The sequence below is a fragment of the Mastigoproctus giganteus genome, chromosome 10 (assembly GCF_048544385.1).
Source record: "Mastigoproctus giganteus isolate SK-2022 chromosome 10, ASM4854438v1, whole genome shotgun sequence".
NCBI lineage: Eukaryota > Metazoa > Arthropoda > Arachnida > Uropygi > Thelyphonidae > Mastigoproctus > Mastigoproctus giganteus.
The window spans coordinates 157840432-157863819 of NC_143584.1; the positions used below are offsets into that span (position 1 = coordinate 157840432).

At 34.8% G+C, this 23388-nt stretch overlaps 1 protein-coding gene across 2 annotated transcripts in view; it reads right to left on the reverse strand.

Annotated features, from left to right (window-relative positions):
• The window catches only part of LOC150079406 (kinesin heavy chain-like), a 429176-nt gene that overhangs the window by 219351 nt on the left and 186437 nt on the right, over positions 1–23388 (reverse strand). For both annotated transcript variants that reach the window (XM_090383638.1, XM_090383639.1), the window contains exons 11-12: positions 10227–10375; positions 5990–6252 (exon numbers count right to left, since the gene is read on the reverse strand). In XM_090383638.1, the coding sequence (XP_090239764.1) occupies positions 5990–6252; positions 10227–10375 (412 nt within the window). The remainder of the gene's footprint in view (positions 1–5989; positions 6253–10226; positions 10376–23388) is intronic.

A 23388-nucleotide genomic window follows, 5' to 3' on the forward strand; every position in this document is an offset into this window, starting at 1 on the left:
CTTGCACTATATGACTAATACTAAACTGATTTAAAAATTTGGTAAAATCTGAATATGCAATGTCACTAAACATTAAATAAAGCAGGTCAGTTTCCTGTTAATGTTCACTGGAGAGCTAGCATTGCTGTATCTACCTATCAAACTATAATTAATAATAAAATGATAAATAATATATTTTATTTCATCTAATTTTATGGGTATGCTGATTCAATAAATGAAGTTTTTTGTTTTTTTTTTTAATTTACTGAAGCTGTTGTTACACTTTATAATTATGGAGATTATGGAATGGAATTGAATTCTGGTATAAGAGTTTGTTTCTCCCATCACATCTGCAACAACTATGTTTTCCCCAATGCCCCACACCCAATAACATACTGCTGGGGTTTATTGTGAAAATTTCTGCAACTGAAGCTGGTTCCCCTTATGTTCATGTTACAGCCATGTTTTATGGTATTTTATTGCAGTCCATGTCAGCAACATCAAAGTGAGGTATCACATTTTTACCAATGCCATAAAAGATTACCCATGTTTTAACTTGTTTTCCTATGCAGGTGCCATTGTTAAAAAATTTGAGCAGTAACTTTCAATTTTGATCAGAGCTGTTTTGTATACAAAAGTTGGGTGTGCTTCGTTCCTGACTTCAGAACTGGCTCTTCAGAATGTGTTATGGCCATGTTTCATGGTGAACTTGTATAGCCCATTATGCCCGTCAGCAATGGCAAAGTGATTACAATTACAATGGCATATTTTAAAAAAAATAAATTAAATAATCAAACTATAGCGAAGTTAAAAACAAACAGAAAACACCAACAGAACTTAGTTGCTTTTTTTTCTTTTTTTTTTTTTTTTTAGGTAGTTTTGGGTAGTTGCTTTTTTTCCCTTTTTTTTTTTTTTTTTTTATACTTTGCAGAAAATTATTCTGCAGAAATAATGCGATTCCAATTACTTTTTTTTTTTTTTTTTTTTTTTTACCTTCCAATCAATGGGAGGGAACGGATGCACGAAATTTGGTCCCCCCCCCCCTTGGGCTGATGTTACATAAGCTCATACGCTTGCTTTCTTGCATCACATGCCTACATTACTACTACATTAAGATTGATGTAACATTCCGAATAACATGCAAACAATGGATGTAGCAAACAATTTTGACACTGTATTTGGATTTTAGCAAGGCATTTTGACTCCGTCCCTCATAAGAGGCTATTGTATAAGTTGAAATATGTTGCAATTACAAGAAGAAAAATTCTAAGATGGATTGCTCGTGGCCGAAGGCAGAAGGTTGTGATTAATGGATATTCTTCGAACTGGTGTAAAGTCAGAAGTGGGGTCCCCCAGGGATCAGTTCTAGGACCACTGTTGTTTTTGATTTTCATAAATGACGTAGAAGAAATTATGTCAAAATTTGCAGATTATGTAGAGATTGGTAAAGTAGTTATGATCAATAACTGATGCCCCTTCAGGTTGACTTGAACAGACTGCAAGAATGGTCAGAAAGGGGGCAGCTATGTTTTATTGAAGCAAAATCTTACACTTTGAGAATAGTAATCCCAAAATATATTACACACTTGGTGGGGTTGAATTAAAAACAGTAGAGGAAGAAAGGGATCTGGGAGTTATAATACGGGCAGATATGAAGTTTTCTGAGTATTGTAAACATGCAGCCAGGAAAGCCCATGGTGTTCTATCGATGATTTATCGATCATTATCCTGTAGAGGTATGGAGGTCTTAGTCCCACTGTATAAGGCAACTGTAAGACCACATTTGGAATACTGTGTTGAAGTATGGAGACTTCATCTGAAAAAAGACATTGAGATTCTTGAATGGATCCAAAGATGGGCAACTCGCATGGTGAGATCAGCAAATGGGTGACCATGAGGAAAAACTCTGAGTATGTGGGCTACTGAGCTTGGCAACTAGGCACCTTAAGAGGTGACCTAATTGAGATTTATAAGGCTCTGAGAAGGGTTAGTAAAATGAACGAAGACAGTATTTTCACTGTTATAAAGAATTCTAGAACTCATGGGCATAAATTCAAATTACAGGGGAAGGGGTTTAGACTAGATTACAGGAAGTTTTCTTTTAGCCAGCGAGTCACTGATCACTGGAATAGGTTGCCTTCACAAGTAGTTGAGGCTGACAGTTTCAATAAAATCAAAGGTCCACTGGATAGTTACCTATGTGAGGAGGAAAGCAAATAACTTATATTTTCTTATATACTCCTCTTTAAACTCCCCCCCCCATTCCCCGGCCAGTGCAGCAAAAGCCTTTGGCTTCGATGCACTGTATGACTATTTCTATTACAATAAATCAAAACAGACATTTTGGTCCCATGAACTTCAATTAAAATTAACAAGGTTTTACTGTATATTGAAATATTTCAGATAAGAAATTAAGTACTACCTACTTACTCTTATTTCACAGTATTCTTTTGCTCTTCTTTGGTGTTGATGATCACATTTCCTTGCAAACTGCGACAGAGCTGAAACAAGATGGTTTCAACTCTGCAGCAGAATACACAAAAAAAGCAACCGTCACACTGAAGAAGAGGAAAAGAATTAATCCACAGAACATAGTGCTTCTTCTTATATCTTTTATGCTGGTAATAGTTTGATTCTTTTTATAGCTACTTTAATGCATATGTATTTTATTTTTAAATAAATTGTTTAACAATCAGGTCAGTCATTACAATATTCTTATCAATATGAGTATACCTGACCTGAGGGCTTTTCTATTATAAGAGTTCCCACCTTTCCATAGGTATATTTTTGCTTATATATAACTTCAATTTCCACTAAGATTTCAGTCAATAAATATGTATATTTCAGAAATTGTGTTTTTTACCCATAATATGCATGTGATCTTATGGATACAGCGCATCATTTCTGAAATATGCAAATCAGTCAATGCTACCTGAAAATAAATAAATAAATATTCATTTATTGCAAATACAGCAAGCCCATCACAGCACATGGCTAGGGGCAGATAAGAATACAAAGGAAATGATATAAAATAATAGAGTATATGTACATAGCAAATTTTATACAGATATTAAAAATGGTTAGGAATTTTAGTTATGAATTTTAAAAAAAATTGCAGAACAGGACATTTGGCTTTCAGTTGCAATTACTGGGTTGGATTATTTTTCTTCATTTCATCGGAGATCTGACTCCTGTAGGCTTCAGAGTTGATTAACCTTTTGCAATCAATGTTGTGATGATTTATGAGGTGAAGGGATGCATTGGGGAACATTCTGTCCATTTGCTTGAGCCTGAAGCGGTTGGATTTGAATCGCTGGTTTCTTGCATTTTCCCTGTTGGGGGCAGCTATTATATTGGCTAAGTTTGGTGAATTGCATGCAGAGGTGATTAACTTTGCAAGAAGCATGACTCCAGACTCGTGCTTCTTGCAAAGTTAATCACCTCTGCAAGAAGCATGACTCCAGACTCGTTGATCATCTGTTGCAGAGGCTTTATTTTTAGGTTTTTATAAAGCTGTTGCCTGGATACTGTATGGAGAAAACGAAGCTTACTATTGAGCCATCTAAGAACCCAATATTCTAGGGCAAGGAATTTCTTGACGGTTACTTGAGGAGCACCACACCAGATTTTGGAAGCATAGGACAGAATGGGAAAGATGCATCTTTGAACATGCTTAATGACTGTTTTTCTGTCTTGAATCGCTGCTGTTTCTTGTTTGATTAACCATTTTGCTTTTTGAACAACATATAAATAGTGGGCATTAAAGGAGAGATTTTTATCAAAAACAACTCCAAGGTCTTTGTGAACGTAAACATTTGGGATTGGGACATCTGCAATTTTTATTTCTATGTGGCTGGGTTGTTTCTGAAGGGAATAAGTAATTTGAGCAGATTTGCTTGCATTTATATTCAGATTGAGATCTTTCAATCTTGATGATTTCACAAATCTGTAAATTCACATCATTGATAACTTTGCGAATATCATCACTGGCTTTGGAGGTTATAAATAACTTTAAATCATCAGCATATGCCAGTAGATTTGAATTTTCTTGTAGAAGTGGTTGAAGAGATGCTGAAAATATAGTACTGGAGAGAACGGCTCCTTGGGGAATGCCAGTTGAGGTTGTGACGAGAATATCGTCAGTACTAGTGGGGAAGAGGAGAAGTCTGCGATTTAGGCTGTATTGAAGATAGGAAATAATCATTGTGTCAACAAGAAAATGATTTTTTAGTATTTGAAAAGATTTTTTGAGATCTATGTTGTCGAAAGCACCTTTGATGTCAAAATAAAATATATCGCATTGTGCCTCATCTTGAAACGCAGTTTGGATGCGTACAATGGTGTCAGCTAGGCTTGTTGAGCGATCATTGTTTGGGGCTGTTGAAGGCAGGGGGAACAGAGAGGAAGTGTCATCCGTTTGGGCAGAGGCATCTTTAGTTGACTTCCTTGTATGGTCTGAGGGATTAGGAGATTGTACTATATTGACGGGGGGAGACGAGAGATGGTCAACGTTGCTAAGGAGATCAGCATCTGTTAGGGTATCCTGGGAATTCAGCTTATGCTGACTAGGAGACTAAGTTTGCACTTCCCTTGTTAGCACTTTTGCATGAAGGGCATCTGAAATTGTTTTTTAAATTACTGGATTTAGAAAAGTTCTTTATTAATGAACATGCATCACAAAACACCATACTGCAAATTCCCTTGCAGATAACCCAATTCTGTACTGTTTTTTGACAAACATTGCATGAAACCGCTTCTTTAGGTGGCATGTTGAAGAGTTGAGAATGGCTTTAAATATCAGCAAACAGAATGTAACAAATAAGCAGGTGAGCCATTATTGACACAGCAGGGAATCGAAGAGAAGAGTATTAAGCCTGAAGAAATAACAAGACAGTTCGGGCGTAGGAGTGGCTGACTGCAAAATTGCTAGAGGGCTGCAGGACTTTAAGCAGGAACACTGCCAAGGTCACGAACAGCTTTGTGTCAAGGTAAGAACTTCAGGTCAAAAAGTCAATAGCGTTGCTGTTTGTAGCTATGCTAAACAAAGGCTCAGATAGTAACGTTGCATACTAAAAGTTTAAGCTTAAATAAATAGTACTTATCTTGATGAAGACTTCATAAAAACCATCTAAGTTGCTTGATCGTCATCTAAGGAACATGTCAGTACACAGATTTTATAAAGATGCCCTTTAAAAACTACTTAAAATCACTATAAAGCAGGAGCTGAATCACACACGTCCAACACCTAGGCCATATGCAGACCTTTTGGGAGAATCAGACATTGTTGTTTAGGGGTTTTAACCAAGGGCATCAAAAGCCAGAATGAGATGTGTCTTTCCAGGTTTTCAATGCAAATCTAATTTCTTAGATTTGTTTATCAAATCGGATTTTCTGAATGGAATTAAAACAGTTCATCTAGATTTGCAGAGTAACCTAATATCTGCTGAAGGGTAAGTGGATTCTGATTATTGCATAAACTCTGGAAGCAAAGGAATCTGGAATTTCTAAATCAGGGGCATAAATGTGTCCTACTGAAAGCTGACTTTGGAATTGAACACAGAGAAGGGAATTTTCATTAGCTAATAGATGATAATGTGTAAGATGTGAGTGTGGCCAATTTTCAGTCTGGCAAGAATTACTCCTTCTCCAGCATCAGAAAAGGAGTAAAAAAAAATTACTCTTTTTCTGATGCTGGAGCCCACATTTGTGGATTGGATTTTATTTCCTGTAGTTTATTGTTGGTTTAATTTTCACCCTGTGTGAAATCCATAACATGCAGAAATCAACAATGCTGACCATCACTATGGGTGCTCATGTTTCTTGTAGTTATGCAACCGATGATACAACAATACAAGAAAATGGAGGATGCATACACTCCCTTTATCTGGTGAAACCTACACATGAAACAATTCATTGTGTATGATGTGCTGTTACCTAATTTTTATAAACACCCTCATGCTCAGAAATATACATCAACATTAATACTGACTTATGAAAATAAAAACATTACCTCTTCTTGCTCCAACATTTGCTCTTTTAATTTTTCAATTAACTGACTCTGACGATCAAGCTCATCATCTTTTTCATCTAACTGAGCATACAAACGAGAGCGCTCTTCTTCAAATTTTGCCCGCTCGTCATTACTAAGAGGCTCTGAAGAAACTATCACCTGAGTTTCAGGTATATTTGATACAGTAGAATTATCAGGAAGGCTAATGGTACTGGTTTCAAGCTCTTTCATTGAAAGCTGTTCATCATGAGGAACTGTTTCTCCTAAAATAACATATACAGCAGTGTATTCAACCAAGTAGTAATGGTTATTTATTTAAACAAATGCAAGTAATTTCTTTTATAAAACTCAAATTCTAAAAAAATTTATAAAACTTAAAAATTCAATTTAAGAACTAACCAAAACATTCATACTGAAATGCATATTATAAAAACTACTGCAGCACCTTTGATAACTTTAACCACTTAATCACCAAGATATATAAAAAGAAATTCATCGCTGGATTTATGGAATTGAGTCATATAAAACACAGTAACATAAAACATCCACTTTTCTATTACACAAAGTTAAAACTTGTGGCTATATAAAATGGTTTTAATAATCCAAGGTAAACAGGCCAAGAGCCAACTCAGATTATACAGAATGATAAAATAAAGTGCACTTTGCTATTTATATATTTACACCTTTATTAAAACTAATAAAACCTTTAATAATAATAAAAAAATATAATAAAATTATGTAATTAATTTAAAAATGTAATTAATTTATTTATGGTAAAGATTTCCAGTCAATGAAAGGTCATTAATATACAAGAGGAAAAGAGTGGGGGAAAGAACTGAACCCTAGGGACACCAGCATTAGTGGAGAAGTTAGAAGAAGACAGAGAACCATTTACCATCACCCTCAGTGAGCGATCAGAGAGAAAACTGGATAACCAATTACAAAAAACAGTTGGCAAACCATAAGATGGAAGTTTGTTTAGAAGACCTTTATGCCAAACACGATCGAAAGCCTTTGAGATGTCAAGAGTAACTGCTTGTGTTTCACAGAACTTTTCCATTGAATTTGTCCATAAACTGGTAACATAAGCCAGAATATCACATGTGGATCGACATTGACAGAATCCATACTGGCAAACGTTGATCAGACGGAAGGTTTCTAGATAGTTTAAGAGTTGACGGTTAAGTGATTTCTCCATTACTTTAGAAAGAGTAGAGGTAATTGGATGGGAGGGATTTGTCACCCTTTTTAGGAACTGGCTGGATATGAGCAAATTTCCAAGCAGAAGGAAAAACACCTTTGGAATAAGAAAGTGAATAAAGGTCGCATAGAACAGGAGTAAATTCAGGAGCGCAGGTTTTGAGAACAAGTGGAGAAATACCATCAGGACATTATCTTCATTATGTATTGAGATTGGTGTCACAAATTTGCAACCAAATTTTGAACAATTATTTAAAAATATCCAACCTCAATCATCTCATTAAATGTTAAGTTTTGTCCAGTAAATGTTATTGTGTATTGTACTTAATAAAATTTTCGAATATTTAAATTTTAGTTAATCATTATATTTATTTATTCACCTTAATATTGAAAAGCAGTGATCTTTTTCATGTTGTAAATTTTCTAAAATGAGCATTTAAAAGCAAAAGTAAAGTATTTTTTTTTAAAACAAAAGTGAAGTATTTTAAACAGAAACAAAAGTAAAGTATTAAAAAAAAAAAAGTCATATTTTTATAATTTTAATAAAATCTAAATTTTTTTTAGATTTTAAAATTTTGAAAAATTAAAAAAAAATCACTGACAGATTTGTTGCACATAAAAGTGCTGGGAATTTGCATTTTTTTTATATATAGCTTGAAAAGGTGACAATTTTTTCTCAAACGTGCAGTCCACGAAACAAATCTAACTTTGAATACGGCCCCCATACGGGAAAACGTTGGACACCACTGGCCTAATGACTGTGATGAGAATACCAAACAGCCATACAGAGAAATAAAGTGGGCCAGCAAATCAGAATGTCTCATAATGGGAAATTAACTTTCCAGATGTTGACTGGAATTTGTGGGTTGGTCACTCACACACTAGAAAGACTTTGTGGATTTCTTTGATGACTGTTTTCTATAGCAGCAGTATGTTAGAGAGGCAACAAGAGGAAGCAATACTTTTGAACTGGTTATCAACAGTGATTCTTCATGCATTAAGAATATGCAGGTAGAAAACCCAATGAGTGATAATTAAAGACATAACTACTGTCAAGGTTAATAGGAAGGGCATTTGCTTTCATAAGGGTGACTACAGTGGTCTCAGGCAGTTTTCAAATTCTATGCAGTTGGACCAACTGATGATGTTACCAACAGCAAATTCTATATGGGAAGAATTCAGGAAAATAATCAAAAATGCTACTAGGCTTTTCATACCAACGAAGAAATACTGTTTAAGGCTTAGACATAAATGGATATCAGATTGATGAGATTTGTGGCAGAGAACAAAAATGTGTTGTATGCATATAAATTATAGGATGATACAGAAGGCTATGGCAGATCTAAATTAGTTTGTAATCAATTCAAAAATGAGGTTACGCAAACTAAGGCAGATGAGAAGTCTATAGCAAAGAATGCCAAGAAAGGCAGCAGGCTTTTATGTTTACATTAACAATAGAAGAAAGGGGTAGAATAACATTGGAGGACTTCATGTTAATGGGTTAACCGTTGATGACCCTACTCAGGTTGCTGACAAATAGAATAGATATTTTGCATCTATATTCACACATGAAGAATTCTTTACAGCATATCAGAAGTTTATAAAACTCCAAAGGAGAACTAAATGACATTGTATTAACTGAAAGGAAAGTGGAAGAGAAATTGTTGAAGCTAAACATAAAAAAAATGTGCCCTGGGGTGGATGAGATCTATCCAATTATATTAAGGGAGGCAGCAAAAAGAGATCACCAAACCTTCAGCCATAATTATAAGAGCTTCTTTGGATTCCTATGGATTAGAGATGTGCAAGTGTATCCCTGATTCATAAAGGGGAGATCAAAATGTGACATGAGTAATTACAGACCTGTCAGCTTAACATCTGTTCCAGGGCAGAGTAACTGGTTAAAGAAGTAATGCAGGACCATCTAGACAGAAATGCAATTATACAGCAATCACAACATGGATCTGTTAAAGGTAGGTTTTGTCTAACCAATCTAATGGGTTACTATGATGCAGTGACAAAAATAACTTTGATATCACAGTGGAGTTCCCCTAGGGTTCTGTGCTGGACTGTTGTTTAAAATATTTATTAATGATAGTATATCAAGCTTAATGTCAAAGTTAGCAGATTATACAAAGGTTGACATGGTGGTTAACAACAGTAATGATGGTATACCACTTCAACAAGATTTAAAAAAATTGAGTCAGTGGGCTGAGAAATGACAGTTGAAATTTAACATTGACAAATGCAAGGTACTGCATATGGGTAGCAGTAATCTCACAGTAACTTAACAACTGTGTGGAACTTATCAACTGTTTTAGTTTTTATTAAACACAGGATAGTATAAAATGAAAAAAAGACCTGGGATAATTGTGCAGTTAGATATGAAATTTTCTGAGCAGTGCAGATGTGATGCCAGGACTGCTCATGGGTTTTGTTAATGATATACAGAAACTTTGCTAATAGGGATGAGGAGGTGATTATCCCTTCAGCCATGGTTAGGCTGCACCTAGAGTATTGTATACAGGTCTGGAGGCCTCACTTTAGGAATGATGTAGATCTGCTGGAACAAGTGCAGAGAAGGAAAACCAGCCAAACTGGAAAATGAAATGAAAGGGTGCTCTTACCTAGTAAGGCTTCAGTTCTGCAAATTGAAGCATCTGTAGACTAGGCACCTGCAGGGTGATCTGATTGAGGTGTTTAAGGCCTTGTATAAATTGATTAAGGTGAGTGTGAATGGCATTCTTCCTCTTGCTGAAACTAAACACGAGGGGGCATAAATTTAAGTTGAGGAAGGATGGTTGGGATAGACTTCCAGCTGTTGTTGTGGAAGTGGGCGGTTTTATTCTCGGGGGTAAGGTGTGTGATGCTATATAAGCTTGCTTTCTTGCAATTCTACTACTAACAGAATTGGTGAGGAGGGTGGTCTTACTAGTGCATCCGACCTGGTACAATATGAGTGTGCATGCAATTTCACAGCAAACACAAAAACTACTTTATTATAACTCTTATTTAATTTCAAAAAATAAAACATTACCATTTCTCCATCGATATAATTCTGAATCAGCACGAGCTAACTGACTCTTGAGTTTTGCTACTTTTTCTTTCTCCTTTTCATATCGCCTCTTCCATTCTTCTGCGGTTAGTTCTTCATTCACAATAACATTATTCTTAATAGTTTTTGCTCTGGAAACAAAAAAAAGAAAAAATCAATCATAAATCTTAATATTTGTTGTTGTTTGGTTTTTAGGAGCATTAGCAACTAAGACCATATTGCTCCGGGGATATGCGGTGGTCATTCCCTGACCTTTCCACATCCTCTGTATTTGGTGGTCAAGGGATCGAATCCCGGTCTAATCAAGCAGCGTGTGCTATGCACTGCTGCTCCTGCCCACCTGGCTACGGAGATGCACTGTTCTCGTATAAAACAGTTTAATATATAATATCATGATCAATGAACGTATGACAAGTTTATCAGACAGTGTCTTATAAACTACAAAAAATAAGATATATAAAGGCACCTAAGTTTGGTGCCTTTATATACCTTATTTGTATTGATGTCTTTTATAATTTTATTAATTATTATAGTTTTAAGCCTAAATCATTCTCTTCTTTCAGAGTCAGTAATGATTTTTCCCCCCTTCTGGAGAAAGAAGTCCATGTATTGGAAAATACCTAGGTTTTCATAAACTTAACAATGTGAGAGCAAATATTAAAAAAAAAAAAAAAATTTGCACAAATTTAACCATTCTGCATTTCATTACCAAACAACTAAAGCCTAAGGAAGGAAAACTGAAAAGAGGAAATCTGGAGGATAAGTATATAAAGAAATCTTTAATTGCAAGCCTCTCAATTTTTTTTTAAAAACAGTTTTAATAAACCACTAGGGATCAGAGATTCTTAGCCATTTAATTTCATTTAAAACAACTAAAACTCTGTGTTGATGTTAGTTGTTTTAAATGAAATTATCAACACAGAGTTTTAGCCAAAATAAAATTAATTTACATACTTTTTGGAAAAATTTATTTCAACAAACTGACAAATTTTTAACTAATCATTATTGGTTATATTTTCTAACCATCATAATTAATACTGGATCAGTTCATTTAACAAAAATATAAAGGACTGTATGCCAACTAAAATGATGCACACCTGATAACATGCCATATCCCAATATACTCTGAGACCAGGGCTCCCACTCACAAATTTTAAAAAAACTTAGATTGCAACTTAAATAAACCCAAAAAAAACCTAGTTTTCATCATATAGTATAGCAACACAAATAAGATAAAACTTACCATGCAAAAATATCTTTTATTTAATTATAATCAGAATTTTCATCCCATTCAGTTCCCTCCACATTTATTTTTTGAAGTTCTTTCATTTTTTTCAGAAGTTCTTCGTATCTTTTATGACAAGTTCCTTGTATGACTTCTTTTACCAATTCTGATTTAGATTTCCATGTATAGCAATTTTGATTAGATCTATTTATCGCCTGTTTTGCCATTAGTCGATTTTTCACAGTTTCTGGTTTAAGGGAGTTTGTGGCTTTTGTTTTTATATGGTTTACTTGGGAGAAGATTCTTTCTACGCTTGCCGAAGAGTGAGGTAAAATAGTTAGACTGGTCATAAAGTTAGATAAAATCTCATATTAGAATTATTAAAGCCATCTTTTACATTACATAACACATACCAAAACTCAGGGATGGTTTTGTAAGAGAAATCTAAATCTTGATTTAAACGAAATGATCTCCATTCATCATCTAGAAGATCTAGTTTGTCTTCAGAAACAAGGTGAGGGAACTGCATTGCTAAATGGAAAATTGAGGATGGCGAATTGGCACGATCATGTATCACTGGGTCAAGAACATTGAGACTGGTGATAATTCCATCATCGTTTAGAGGAAATATTTTTCTGATTTCCATACAAAGTTCAACAAGAAATTTTAAACAATCATTTTTAAACCTGCTTTCACTGTCACCAAGTGGTGTTGAATTTAATAAGGCCATACAACGGCCTCCCAAATATATTTTATTCAGAGGCTTATGATTTATTGCATTGCTTGGATCAATTTCAACCAGCTTGCACGAAGTAATGACTTCTTCTTTTATGAAAAAACTAAGAATATTTTTATACTCAATTGAAACCATTGAATGAAGTAAGTGCAATCTGAAATGCTCAGATTGAAATTCAATATTCAGGCAGTTTATTTTCTCCAGTACATATCCTAAAAACAACAACGTATGCTTAGTGCCTTTGGTGATCATAGTATTGTAAATATTCCCTGCACCATCGATTTTGTCAATTTTTGATTGAGACTGAAAATAAAGAACTAACGCATCCCACTGCTCAATAATAATTTTTATTACATTGCCGCGGGATAACCAACGTGTTTGTGCTAATTTGGGGATTTTATGCTTAGCAGTATCTACGACATCTTGAATCATTTTGAACTCGTTTAATCTTTTACTACTACGGGAAAAATAACAAGAGATATCTTTTATAAATATTTCTAGATATGATGGTAGTACCTTGACTGAATGACTAGCACATAATGCAAAAGAATGGCAAACACATCCCATTATAAATACTGATGGTACATCCTTTTTTAGCAATGACTGGAACCCACTCTTAGTACCCATCATAGTGGCACAATTATCACTTCCAAAACCAACGAGATTACTTATTTGAATGTTTTTTTCTATGAAAAGATCTTTTACAGCTTGATAAAGCCCTTCTGAAGTACCATTTTCGACACAAACAGTGTCAAGTAACACATCTACAACATCAAGTTTTTGAATATCAAAATATCTAGCAACAACAGCTAGAACTTGAGATTAAAGATAAATCTGTACTTTCATCTATTATCATTGAAAACTTGTTGTTTCTGCATATGTTAGAAATGTATATTTTTTCATGATAGGCTATGCCATCTTGTATAAGATAAGAGACTTTAGTCGCCTTCGTCTGAACTTGTTTTGCAATATTGCTATCATGAAATGCTTTCTTACATGCTTCTATAAGGTGATCACATTGCGCAAATGGAATATTATGCTCAGAAATGAGCGCAGCAATTGTTAACTCTGCCTTTGCTACTTCTTCATTCTCCGTAGGTTTACGTTTTGTGAAGAACGTGTCTAACGTTGAACTTGTCTTAGCAATATTTGCACTTTTTTTATGTTTAACTGTATTTTTATGCACTAGTAACATCGATTTATTGGCATTCTTTAATTTCATTTCACAACAAATACAGTAAGATGCACCTTTTTCATTACTGTCTTCTTTCAACCAATCCTTAATTCCGGATCTTCTAACCACTCATTCCTAAAATTTTGAGTATACCACCGTTTACTCATCTTTCTCTGTGGGGAACAAGTTTCAGACATTGTGCGCAATTTGTGGGTATCTTATTTAAAATGTTCTATAAAATAAAAAATAAATCACTAATCCATTAACATAAAATAGAAATAGTCACTACAATTTAACTTTATTATATCACTGTATGTAGTACACGCATAAATGTAAAAATCACACCAAATAATGCAATAATACCACGAACGATCACGAAAGACTGTGCAGTAAAGACCACCTTCCGCCTGCTCAATAGGCTGCGCATACATGTTAGTAACACGAACATGTTCATACATGAACATGTAAGCGTAATTTCGTAGTGTAGAACCCTGCGAAAACTTCGAAATCCTTTTACATTTGTAGTATTTTGTACAAGCACTTGAGATATTACAAATTATGATCAGTATTGTTAGAATATAAAATTAAGAAAATTGTAAACTGTTATTAAATTTTATTGATTTACAAGAAATAAAAATAAATTTTGACTTAAAATTAAAAATTACCAAAAAAACCCAGATAATGAGATATTTTTGTGAAAAAAACCTATCAACCCAGATGACAATCAAAAAACCCAGATCTGGGTGGAAAAACCCAGGAGTGGGAGCCCTGTCTGAGACACAGACTAGTAATGGGCAAAACTAAGAGATCATAATGAATTATTTCAATATATATCATTCAAATGATATCATTTGAATTATTAATCAAATGCTTAGTAGTTAGCAACTACTAATTATTCATTATTTTGATTAAAGAAATCTATTACTATTCATCTGATTATGTGCATCACCACCTTAGACACAATACACCAATTCAATTTACAGAAAAGATATAAGGAGAAAGACCAACAAAAAAGAACAGCCATCATAGTCCATAACCACATCCACTGATTCCATGTGGAATCGATGTCTTTCCACATAATTTTTCTGTCTTGCATTGTGTTATGCCATTTTGGTGTATGCTAATACATAATGGCTCAACACATCAAAGCTGTACAAAGAATGCCAATCTCTTTCCAGGGCAGTTTTTATATAGGTGTCACATAGTGTGTTGAGATAGTGTGCATTTGCATGTACCAATATGACATATCTAGTCAAATGACTGCGTCTGTGGTTTTGATAGTGTGTTGCAGACAAATTGTAAAATATGAAATGGGGATGGGGGAAGGTGTGGGCTGTAAAATGAGGTAGCGGAGGACACAGTCACAATTATGAGCATTCTTGGATTCAGCAGATATTCCTACTGTCTGGAGATATGCAAATATCTTATTCACAAAGGTGGATCAAGGAGTGAAGTGACCAACTGTTGTCTAACAACTGATTGCTACTATTATATTAGTATTAGCAGTGGCAAATGATTCTAGGAAGCAAGTTTATGTACTATTAGCCAAAAAAAAAAAAAAAAAAAAAAAAACACAAAACCACATCAGCTTTTGACACAAATGAATACCTGTATATAAACTGGAACAATGTGGCATTAGGGACAAGTTACCGCTATGGATAAAGGGATGGTTGAGTAAAGGAGACAGTACTTATTAATGCTCACTACTTTAGACTAATGATATAAGAGGGGTCCCTCGGAGTTTAATGTTCAGCCCCTTACTGTTTTCAATATATATTAAAAATATTAATGTAGAAATATCAAGTTTAATGCCTACGTTTGCTGAAGATGCAAAGGTGGTCAGAGTAGTTAATGGAAGTAATCTAGGTATATAATCAACAAAGATTAATTTGGGCAGTTGGGCTTAAAATTGGCAATTAATTAATATCAATAAATGCAATGTACTGCATTTGTGCGGCAATAATCCTAGAAACTGACTGTAGCATTTAAGAGGTGCCAACAAAGCAGTGGTCTACCCTGCTCAGCAATGTGGAATTTGCTGAGCACAGTAGACAGGACAGTAGGTCAGCTGTGGGGTTCTGCCAAAGATATAGAGGAACTCCCCGACTTATGGAAATTCCACTTTACATAAGTTTTTGCCAGCAGGTGAAAACTTAAAATCGTGGAAACATGTTTTGCATCACGTAGGAAAAAAATGGAGGTATCATGAAAATATTGTTGTTGTTGTTCCTGGTTTTCAGGAACATTAGCAACTAAGGCCATATTGTTCCGAGATATGCGGTGGTCATTCCCTGACCTTTCCGCATCCTCCGTATTTGGTGGTGACGGGCTCGAACCCCGGTCTATGAAAATATTGTAATGTGAACCCAATAACACTTTTTTTTTTTTTTGGTAATTCGTTCCAAGTCCTTTGGAAGTTAAAAGGTCATATTTATAATGGAAATTGAACTACCCTTTCATCGTTGTCATATGTTCCTGTTATAAGAATGAATTTTGAATGCCTTTGTGATATTTTCTAAAGCACATTTCTGGAGTTTACAACCAAAAATCAGTAAAAACAATTTGCACTTTTCGGTTTATTGATCTTTTCTGTTAGTGCATCTAATTATAAACAGGGAGTAAACTTCTTGCATTTGCAATAATACTGATAACTGCAATTGTGTGGGTTTTTAAGCTATTATGGTGAAATGTGTTCACTGAAATCTTCAATCATACAAAAAACAAATTTTCAGAAACTTCTCTTCATTCCTATTTACATATTACAATAATGGAAGGAAAGCGACCAACGAAAAGTGCAAATGGTGGTAGTGCCAGGAAATTAAACAAAATTGATTTAGAAATGAAGATGATTAATTAAGAAGCAGACGACAAAGTTTGTCATCTATTGCAAGAGAATTAGGTCTTGCTGCTTCAACAGTGAATACTATTTTAAAGGATAGTCAAAAGATCAACACACTTAAGATCAACAATGATCACAAAACAGCGTTCGGGTGATATATTGAAGATGGAACAGCTGTTAATAATATGGATGGAAACTCAGATTCAGAAGCGAATGCCCGAGTCTAATGATCATTCAAGCAAAAGCAACAAATATTTATAAAGATATTAAGGATAAGTATGGCAAACCCCAACCCAAGTTTGTGGCAAGCAACAGGTGGTTTAACAGGTTCAAGCATCACTCTGGTTCCCACAAAGTATGCAGTGAAGTCGCCAGTGCTGATTTTGCAGCTGCAGAGAAATTTTGTGATGTGTTGGAAAAAATTATTGATGAAGGTGGCTATTCAACGCAGCAAATTTTTACGTTGATGAGACTGCTCTGTATTAGAAAAAAAAAATGCCAGATCAAACATACATTGCCAAAGAGGAAAATACAATGCCAGGTTTCAAGGCGTCAAAATATAGGGCCCCGCTCTTGCTTTGTGCTAATGCAGTGGGAGATTACAGATTAAAACGACTGCTTGTGTACCATTCTGGAAGTCCTCATGCAATTAAAGGCATCAATAAAGCCACCCTACCCGTGCATTTCTGATCAAACCAGAGATCATGGATAACAGTATCTCTTTGAGGATTGGTTTAAATGCTGTTTCATTCCCAAGGTTGAAAAATATTGTAAAGACAACAATGTTTCTTTCAAGATTTTGCTTCTATTAGATAATGCTCCTGGACATCCTACGCATCTAGATGATTTCAATTCGAACGTGAGAGTCATATTTCTACCGCCAAACACTACTTCACTCATCCAACCTACGAATCAGGGTGTTATTTCGAATTTAAAAGCATACTATTTATGCACAACATTTGCTCAGGCATTGTCTGCAGTAGATGGTGAGAAAATTTTTAAGTTAAGAGACTTTGGAAATCTTACAATATTTACCATGTCATCTTAAACATTAATAAGGCCCGGGCAGAAATTACTAAAAGTTGTTTAAGTGCCACATGGAAGAAAACACCCCCAAGGCACGTAAAAGGCTACAAAGGATTTGAAAAAGATGGATCATATGAAGAGGTTACAGATAAGATTGTAAAGGTTGCAGAGCTACTTCAGTTGGAGGTTGTTGCCAAAGATGTGGAGGAGTTAATAGAAAGGGAAGGAATTATCTAACAAAGAACTTATTGACTTGCGGGCAGCAATAGTGAAAGAAGAAAATGCTGACGAAGCTCAAGATGAACCAAATTAGGAGCCGAGACGCTTAACCCCCAGAGAGATGGCAATGGCATTTCATGAAATTGCATCAGCAATGGCGAGGTTTGAGAAGATGGATCCTGACAGCGAATGATTCTTAAGTCAAAATAAAGAGGGGTGAATGATATGCTTGCTTGCTACAAAGAAATCTACGATGAAAAGAAAAAAGCCACCATCCAGTCATCCATTAATATGTTCTTTTGTAAGATTGAGCAGCCGACCCCTTCTAAATCTCCACAGCCCTCAACCTCCGCAGCAGTATACTTATCAGCTGAAAAGTCGATTCTGGCAACAATGCTTGAGAGGTAAAGCTTACTGATGTTATGCCTGTCTTCTCTCTCTCTTTTTTTTTTTTTTTTTATAATTTTGAAATTTTTTTTAAATTGCACGTTTTTGTAATTTTTCCTGCGCACGAGATAAAAAATTGAATAAATACGATAAATAATTCTATTTACATGTTCGCCGAACATTTCTTTTTTGATTCAATCAATTCAGCGACCACAGTTACGAGTGCTGCACAAGCATGGGAGAAATTCCGACTTGCATAGCGTTCCGTGAAACGCAACCCTTACGTAAGTCGGGGAGTTCCTGTATACGAATTTTGACAGCAGGGACAAAGAGGTGATTATCTCATCATATAAAGCAACATTTAGGCCACACCTTGAATACTTCAAGAAAGACTTTAGTTCTGTAAACTATAAACTACAGTGTCTGGAAAACTACATATCAATGAGGTGACTTAAATAAAGTTGTTCTTGTTGTTTAGTTTTTAAGAGCATTAACAACTAAGGCCATATTGCTGCGGGGATATGCGGTGGTCATGGGCTCGAACCCCAGTCTAATCAAGAAGCGTGGCTACGCACTGCTGCTCCTGCCCACCTGGCTATGGAGGTGCCCTTAAATGAAGTGTTTAAGGCTTTAAATGGGTTGAGTAAACTAAATATTGATGGTATCTTTACTCTTTCTTGGATGAGTAAATTTAAATCAGAAAAGGATGGTTGCAGGACAGAAGTGTAGCAATTTGCTTTCAGCTAGAGAGCGAGAGAGAGAGAGAGGGAGGGAGAGAGAGAGAGAGAGAGAGAGAGACTAAAGAAGCACTGAACTGTTAGTAAGTTTGAGCAAATTACGTAGGGAGCATTTTTCTTTTTCTTTTATTTCTTGGCTGACTCTATAAGCTTTCTTCCTTGCATTATTTTTTCATTACTAATACTAAGACAGTTCATCAGAGATAGAAGCATTTAAATAGAAACAACAGGGGTAAAAATGTCATGAGGAGGTAAAAATACAGATTCAACATTAAAGATAAAGGCTTGTTGAAAACCCAGGTAAAAAAAATAAATAAAATTAATAAAAATGAAACAAAAATCTTATACGTATGAATATGGTGGGGGGGGGGGGGGGTTGCTGTCCAAACAATCAATATTTGAGTCTCCTTGGTTATGAGACATGTTTAATTTTAAATAAACTAATTTTTCTCATGTGTGCATTCACATGTGTTTGTTGCATGCCTACTGTCTTCCACCATTAATCTCTCACTAAGTGTCAGCATTGCTGGGTGCACTGCTTTCTGCTGGGCTTTTCATGAATTTTTTTTATAACCACAAGTTCAAACTGAAATGCTAGTAGTAAAGCCCCACTTTTTCCTGAAAGTAAGTGTATAAAAGTTATGGATTTGATATAAAATCAAAAGTCATTTCATTTGTCACCAAAAAAAAAAAAAAGTGATGAACGAGGAACTGACACGTTTCCCCAATATTCCAGAACATCCATACCTTACTGAAGAATGCAGCAGATTTAGAAAACAGAGCTATGATAACAATTGCAAGACAATCCAATGTTAAACTGATGCATACAAGTGCTGCATTGGAGATCACAGAAAAAGGATTAGCAACATAGATGGACTATCTTTATCATCAATATATACCCTTAATCTTGACCCTCATCGAACTGAAAGCATTGAGCTTACAAGAAAATACTCTGGGAAAAAAAAAAATTGAATGAACAAAACCTGAGAACACTGAGGATATTGTTGGCTCCAAGGGCTGGTTTCATTGCTTTCAAAAGCAGTGTGGTTTCAAAAATGTCAAGATTCAAACAGAAATTGCTAGTACAGATGTGAAAACGACTAAATCATATCCAACCAAATTAGAAAAATATATTGAGGAATATGGACGCAACCCAAAACGAAATTTCCATGTTGATGGAACTAGGCTATATTGGAAGTGAATGCCATTCAGAACTTATATATGTTCATACATTATGAACATGTAAATCCCAGAGCTTTGAAGACAAATCTATAGCTTCAGTGTCAGTAATATGGAAATCACAGTGTAAAGTACAGTTAATAAAACAAATCTTTTGTGATTGGTTTATCAAGTTTTTCAAAACCGAAGTAAAGAAATACTACAAAGATGAAAATTTGGATTTCAAGATTCATATTTTAGACAATTCCACCGTTCAGTTCTCGACCATGACAGCCTGTGTCCTAATGATAAGATCATTCTTGCCACCATATACAATCTCTGTAATGCAATCCATGGATCAGGGAGTTAATGTTTTTAAGACATATTATTTAAGCCTCACTTGTATGTTAATTAATTAATTGCCAAAATTAACATGACTGATGAAAATATGGGGAAGATTCTTTGACAAACTTGGAAGGAAGTTCGTATTCAGCTGATGAATAGCTGCTGGAAAAACATATCTTGATGCTGTTTGTCCTTTGAAGAATTTGATAACTGAATGCAAACCAAAATCACAAATCTTGAAAAAAATGGAAGATTCCAAAAAGTTTACAAAATAACAGAGAATTGCTCAAATCATATGCAACATCATTAATAAATTAGGATATGGCAGAGTTCGACCAGTAAACTACTGAAGAAGAGAGAACTAACAGGAATGAAAAAAATATGATAAAAGTCCCCAAAGAAACAGAATTCAGAATATGAGAGATGCGGGGGTAAAAATTGGTGAGGCTCAAGTATTTTTGCAATAATGAAGTGAAAAATTTCTTTTGAAAAAATACAAAAATAAAAAGTAAATAAAGAAATTCCATTCCTTCTTCAAACCACAAGTAGGTTGGTTCTTCTAGAGTAGACCATTATAACAACCCTGCCCCTCCCTCCTCCACCACCACATGGCCTTGCAGCATCTATCTGCATTTGTATTTTTAGAGAGATTCATTATTTTTAATTTCATTTATTGTGTTATGGTTCCAATTAGACCTTATTTTTATTATGCATTTTGTATAGAATTTTGGTCCCTGCTTTAAGTGTATTCACTTTAAGTGACCTTTTCTTGGTCTCATGATAATGAAGACCCCTTTGCAAGGCCTCATTACCTATTAACTGCATAAAGAACAAACATGGAATCTAAATGGAGCTGTCAGTTAAACCTCTAGCTTTAATCATTTAGAATAATTTTAAATAAATTTTTACAGGTATCTATATATTAATAGAAAAAGCCAGGAATAGGGAAATATCACCAATAACTACAGAAACACAAAAACTTACTTCAGGTCTAAAGGCAGTGCGTAAACAGACACTAGAGCAAAATTTGATGCCATGCATAACAAAATATGTTTAATGTAATTTCCAACAGTAAGACATTCAAAGAAAATGAGTCAAATAATTCAGCACAATAATAAAAGTATTATATAACAAAAACAATCATTTAGAGCAGTGAATATCATAGTGGTAGTTTCAACACCATTTGTTTTATAGTAATGAATATGAAAGCGAGATAAAAAAAAAAAAAAACAAAGTAGCAGACATCTTAGAGATGCTAATTATTGCAGAAAACAAACTATCACAGGTTAGTCAAAATGGAGTACAACACTAATGAATTTGAACTATAATTTAGAAGAAAAAAAAAAGCACTAGAATAAGAGACTACTGCAGATAGTTGAACATTAACAAAACAACTAACTTAAAAAAAGGAAAAAAAATTCAAGGTGTCAGAAAAGCTTAATGGGGAATACCCAGTAATACTCAATGTCATACACCACCATAATCATCAGAGCAGTGAAGGATATTTATACAGGCTGTAGAAGCAGACTGGGAGAGCATTAGTAGAGGAATATGGTGTAAGAAAGCAAGCTTATACAGAATCAGCAAAAAAAAAAAAACTTCCCATTTCACCTATCCATTCGGTCCAAAAGTTTGTCCATTTCTTCCTTGAATTTATTTAAGCTATTAACTTCCACAACGACAGATGGAAGTTTGTCCAGCAATCATCCACCCACTAGCTAAATGCAAATTTCTGCACATATATTCAACAACTGTCTTTCCTAAATTTCAGTTTATGCCCATTCGGGTTTGTAATCTGAGTAAGAGGAAGAATCCCATCAGCACTGAACTTGCTCAATCCATTCAAGGCCTTATACACTTCAATCAGATCACCTTGCAGGTGCCTAGTCTCCAGACACTGCAATTTGCAGCATCCGGAGATTTTTTCAGCCTTTCTTCGTAAGAGCATCCCTTTGTTCCCCTCACCAGTCTTGTTGCCCTTCTCTGTACTCATTCTAGCAACTCTACATCCTTCCTAAAATGAGGCTTCCAGACCTGTATGCAGTACTCAAGGTGTGGCTTGGCCATTGCCTTATATAAGGGAATAATCACCTCCTTATCCCTACTAGCAAAATTCCTGTATATCATTGACAAGATCTCATGACCTACTCTGGCAGTCTGTCTGTACTGCTCAGAAAACTTCATATCTGACTGCACAATTGTAGGAGAGTTAATCTAATAGTTTCAAGTAGTTAGATTGTAGGCTCCATTAATAATTATCACTTAAAAGTTATTGCTGTAGCAGGATTAAGAAATCAAGACTCATGCCAGCTGGGCCATTGCTTGGGTCATCAAGGTCCAAGCTGTACAGAGAACCAGAACTATGTGCTAAATAAGCTACCAGAACAACCAATTTTGGAAGCTTAAATGGCAAAGGAGCAGAAGTAGTTTGTTACGATACTGGAATGAGTATCACTAATGTGCTACAGCAATATAATAATTATATATTAATTATAGTAGAGAGGGAGAATTTCTTTAGGCAGGTCACAGTCATTCACTAGCTATTCCATACCAAATTCATGCTACAATTCTACACCTCATCAACAAACTGATGGTCTAAGAAATGTGGTGCTTATGTAAAAGGTATACAGAGTGAGAAAATTAGGGCAGCTACAGAACATCCTTCAACTGCCTACAGAATTTCTCTCCAATTCTGAAGTGTGAAAGAAAGTTTACTTTGATGAGAGTAGCACTATCATTATAGTACAAAATTTAAAGATGGAAAGTTGGGTGATGAAATTTGTACATTCACGCCACAGTTAGACTCCAAAAAAAAAAAAAAATAAAATAAAATAAAATAATAAGTAGAAGCATTCTTTAGTAACTAAGAAAAAGGCAGAAACAGATTAGTGGTGGTTGAAGATTTAAACAGCAGGATAGCAGATGACAACTGTATAAACGTAGATGTTTTAGGAAAATCTGGCAACAAGCATTATCATTCTTTTCTCTCTCTCTCAGGATAACTCAGAAAGTTTTTTTTGTCTGGTACAGCATAAGCCTCAGGCTTCCTTGTACCATATGGCTAATAATAATAATAATATAAACAAGAAAAGCATTTTTAATTTTGAGAAAATTAAAAATGGTAATGAGTGTCAAAATAAGAAGTTGAAAGACGTGTCAAAACTGGCAAAAATCAAAGTGCTTCCCGATTTGATGACAAACATTAAATAAAGAAACCTTGCTCAAAAAATTAAATGACATTCTTGATCCTAAGACAATTTAGATGGAGAATTAAAAAATTTAAGAGAACCTGAGTAGA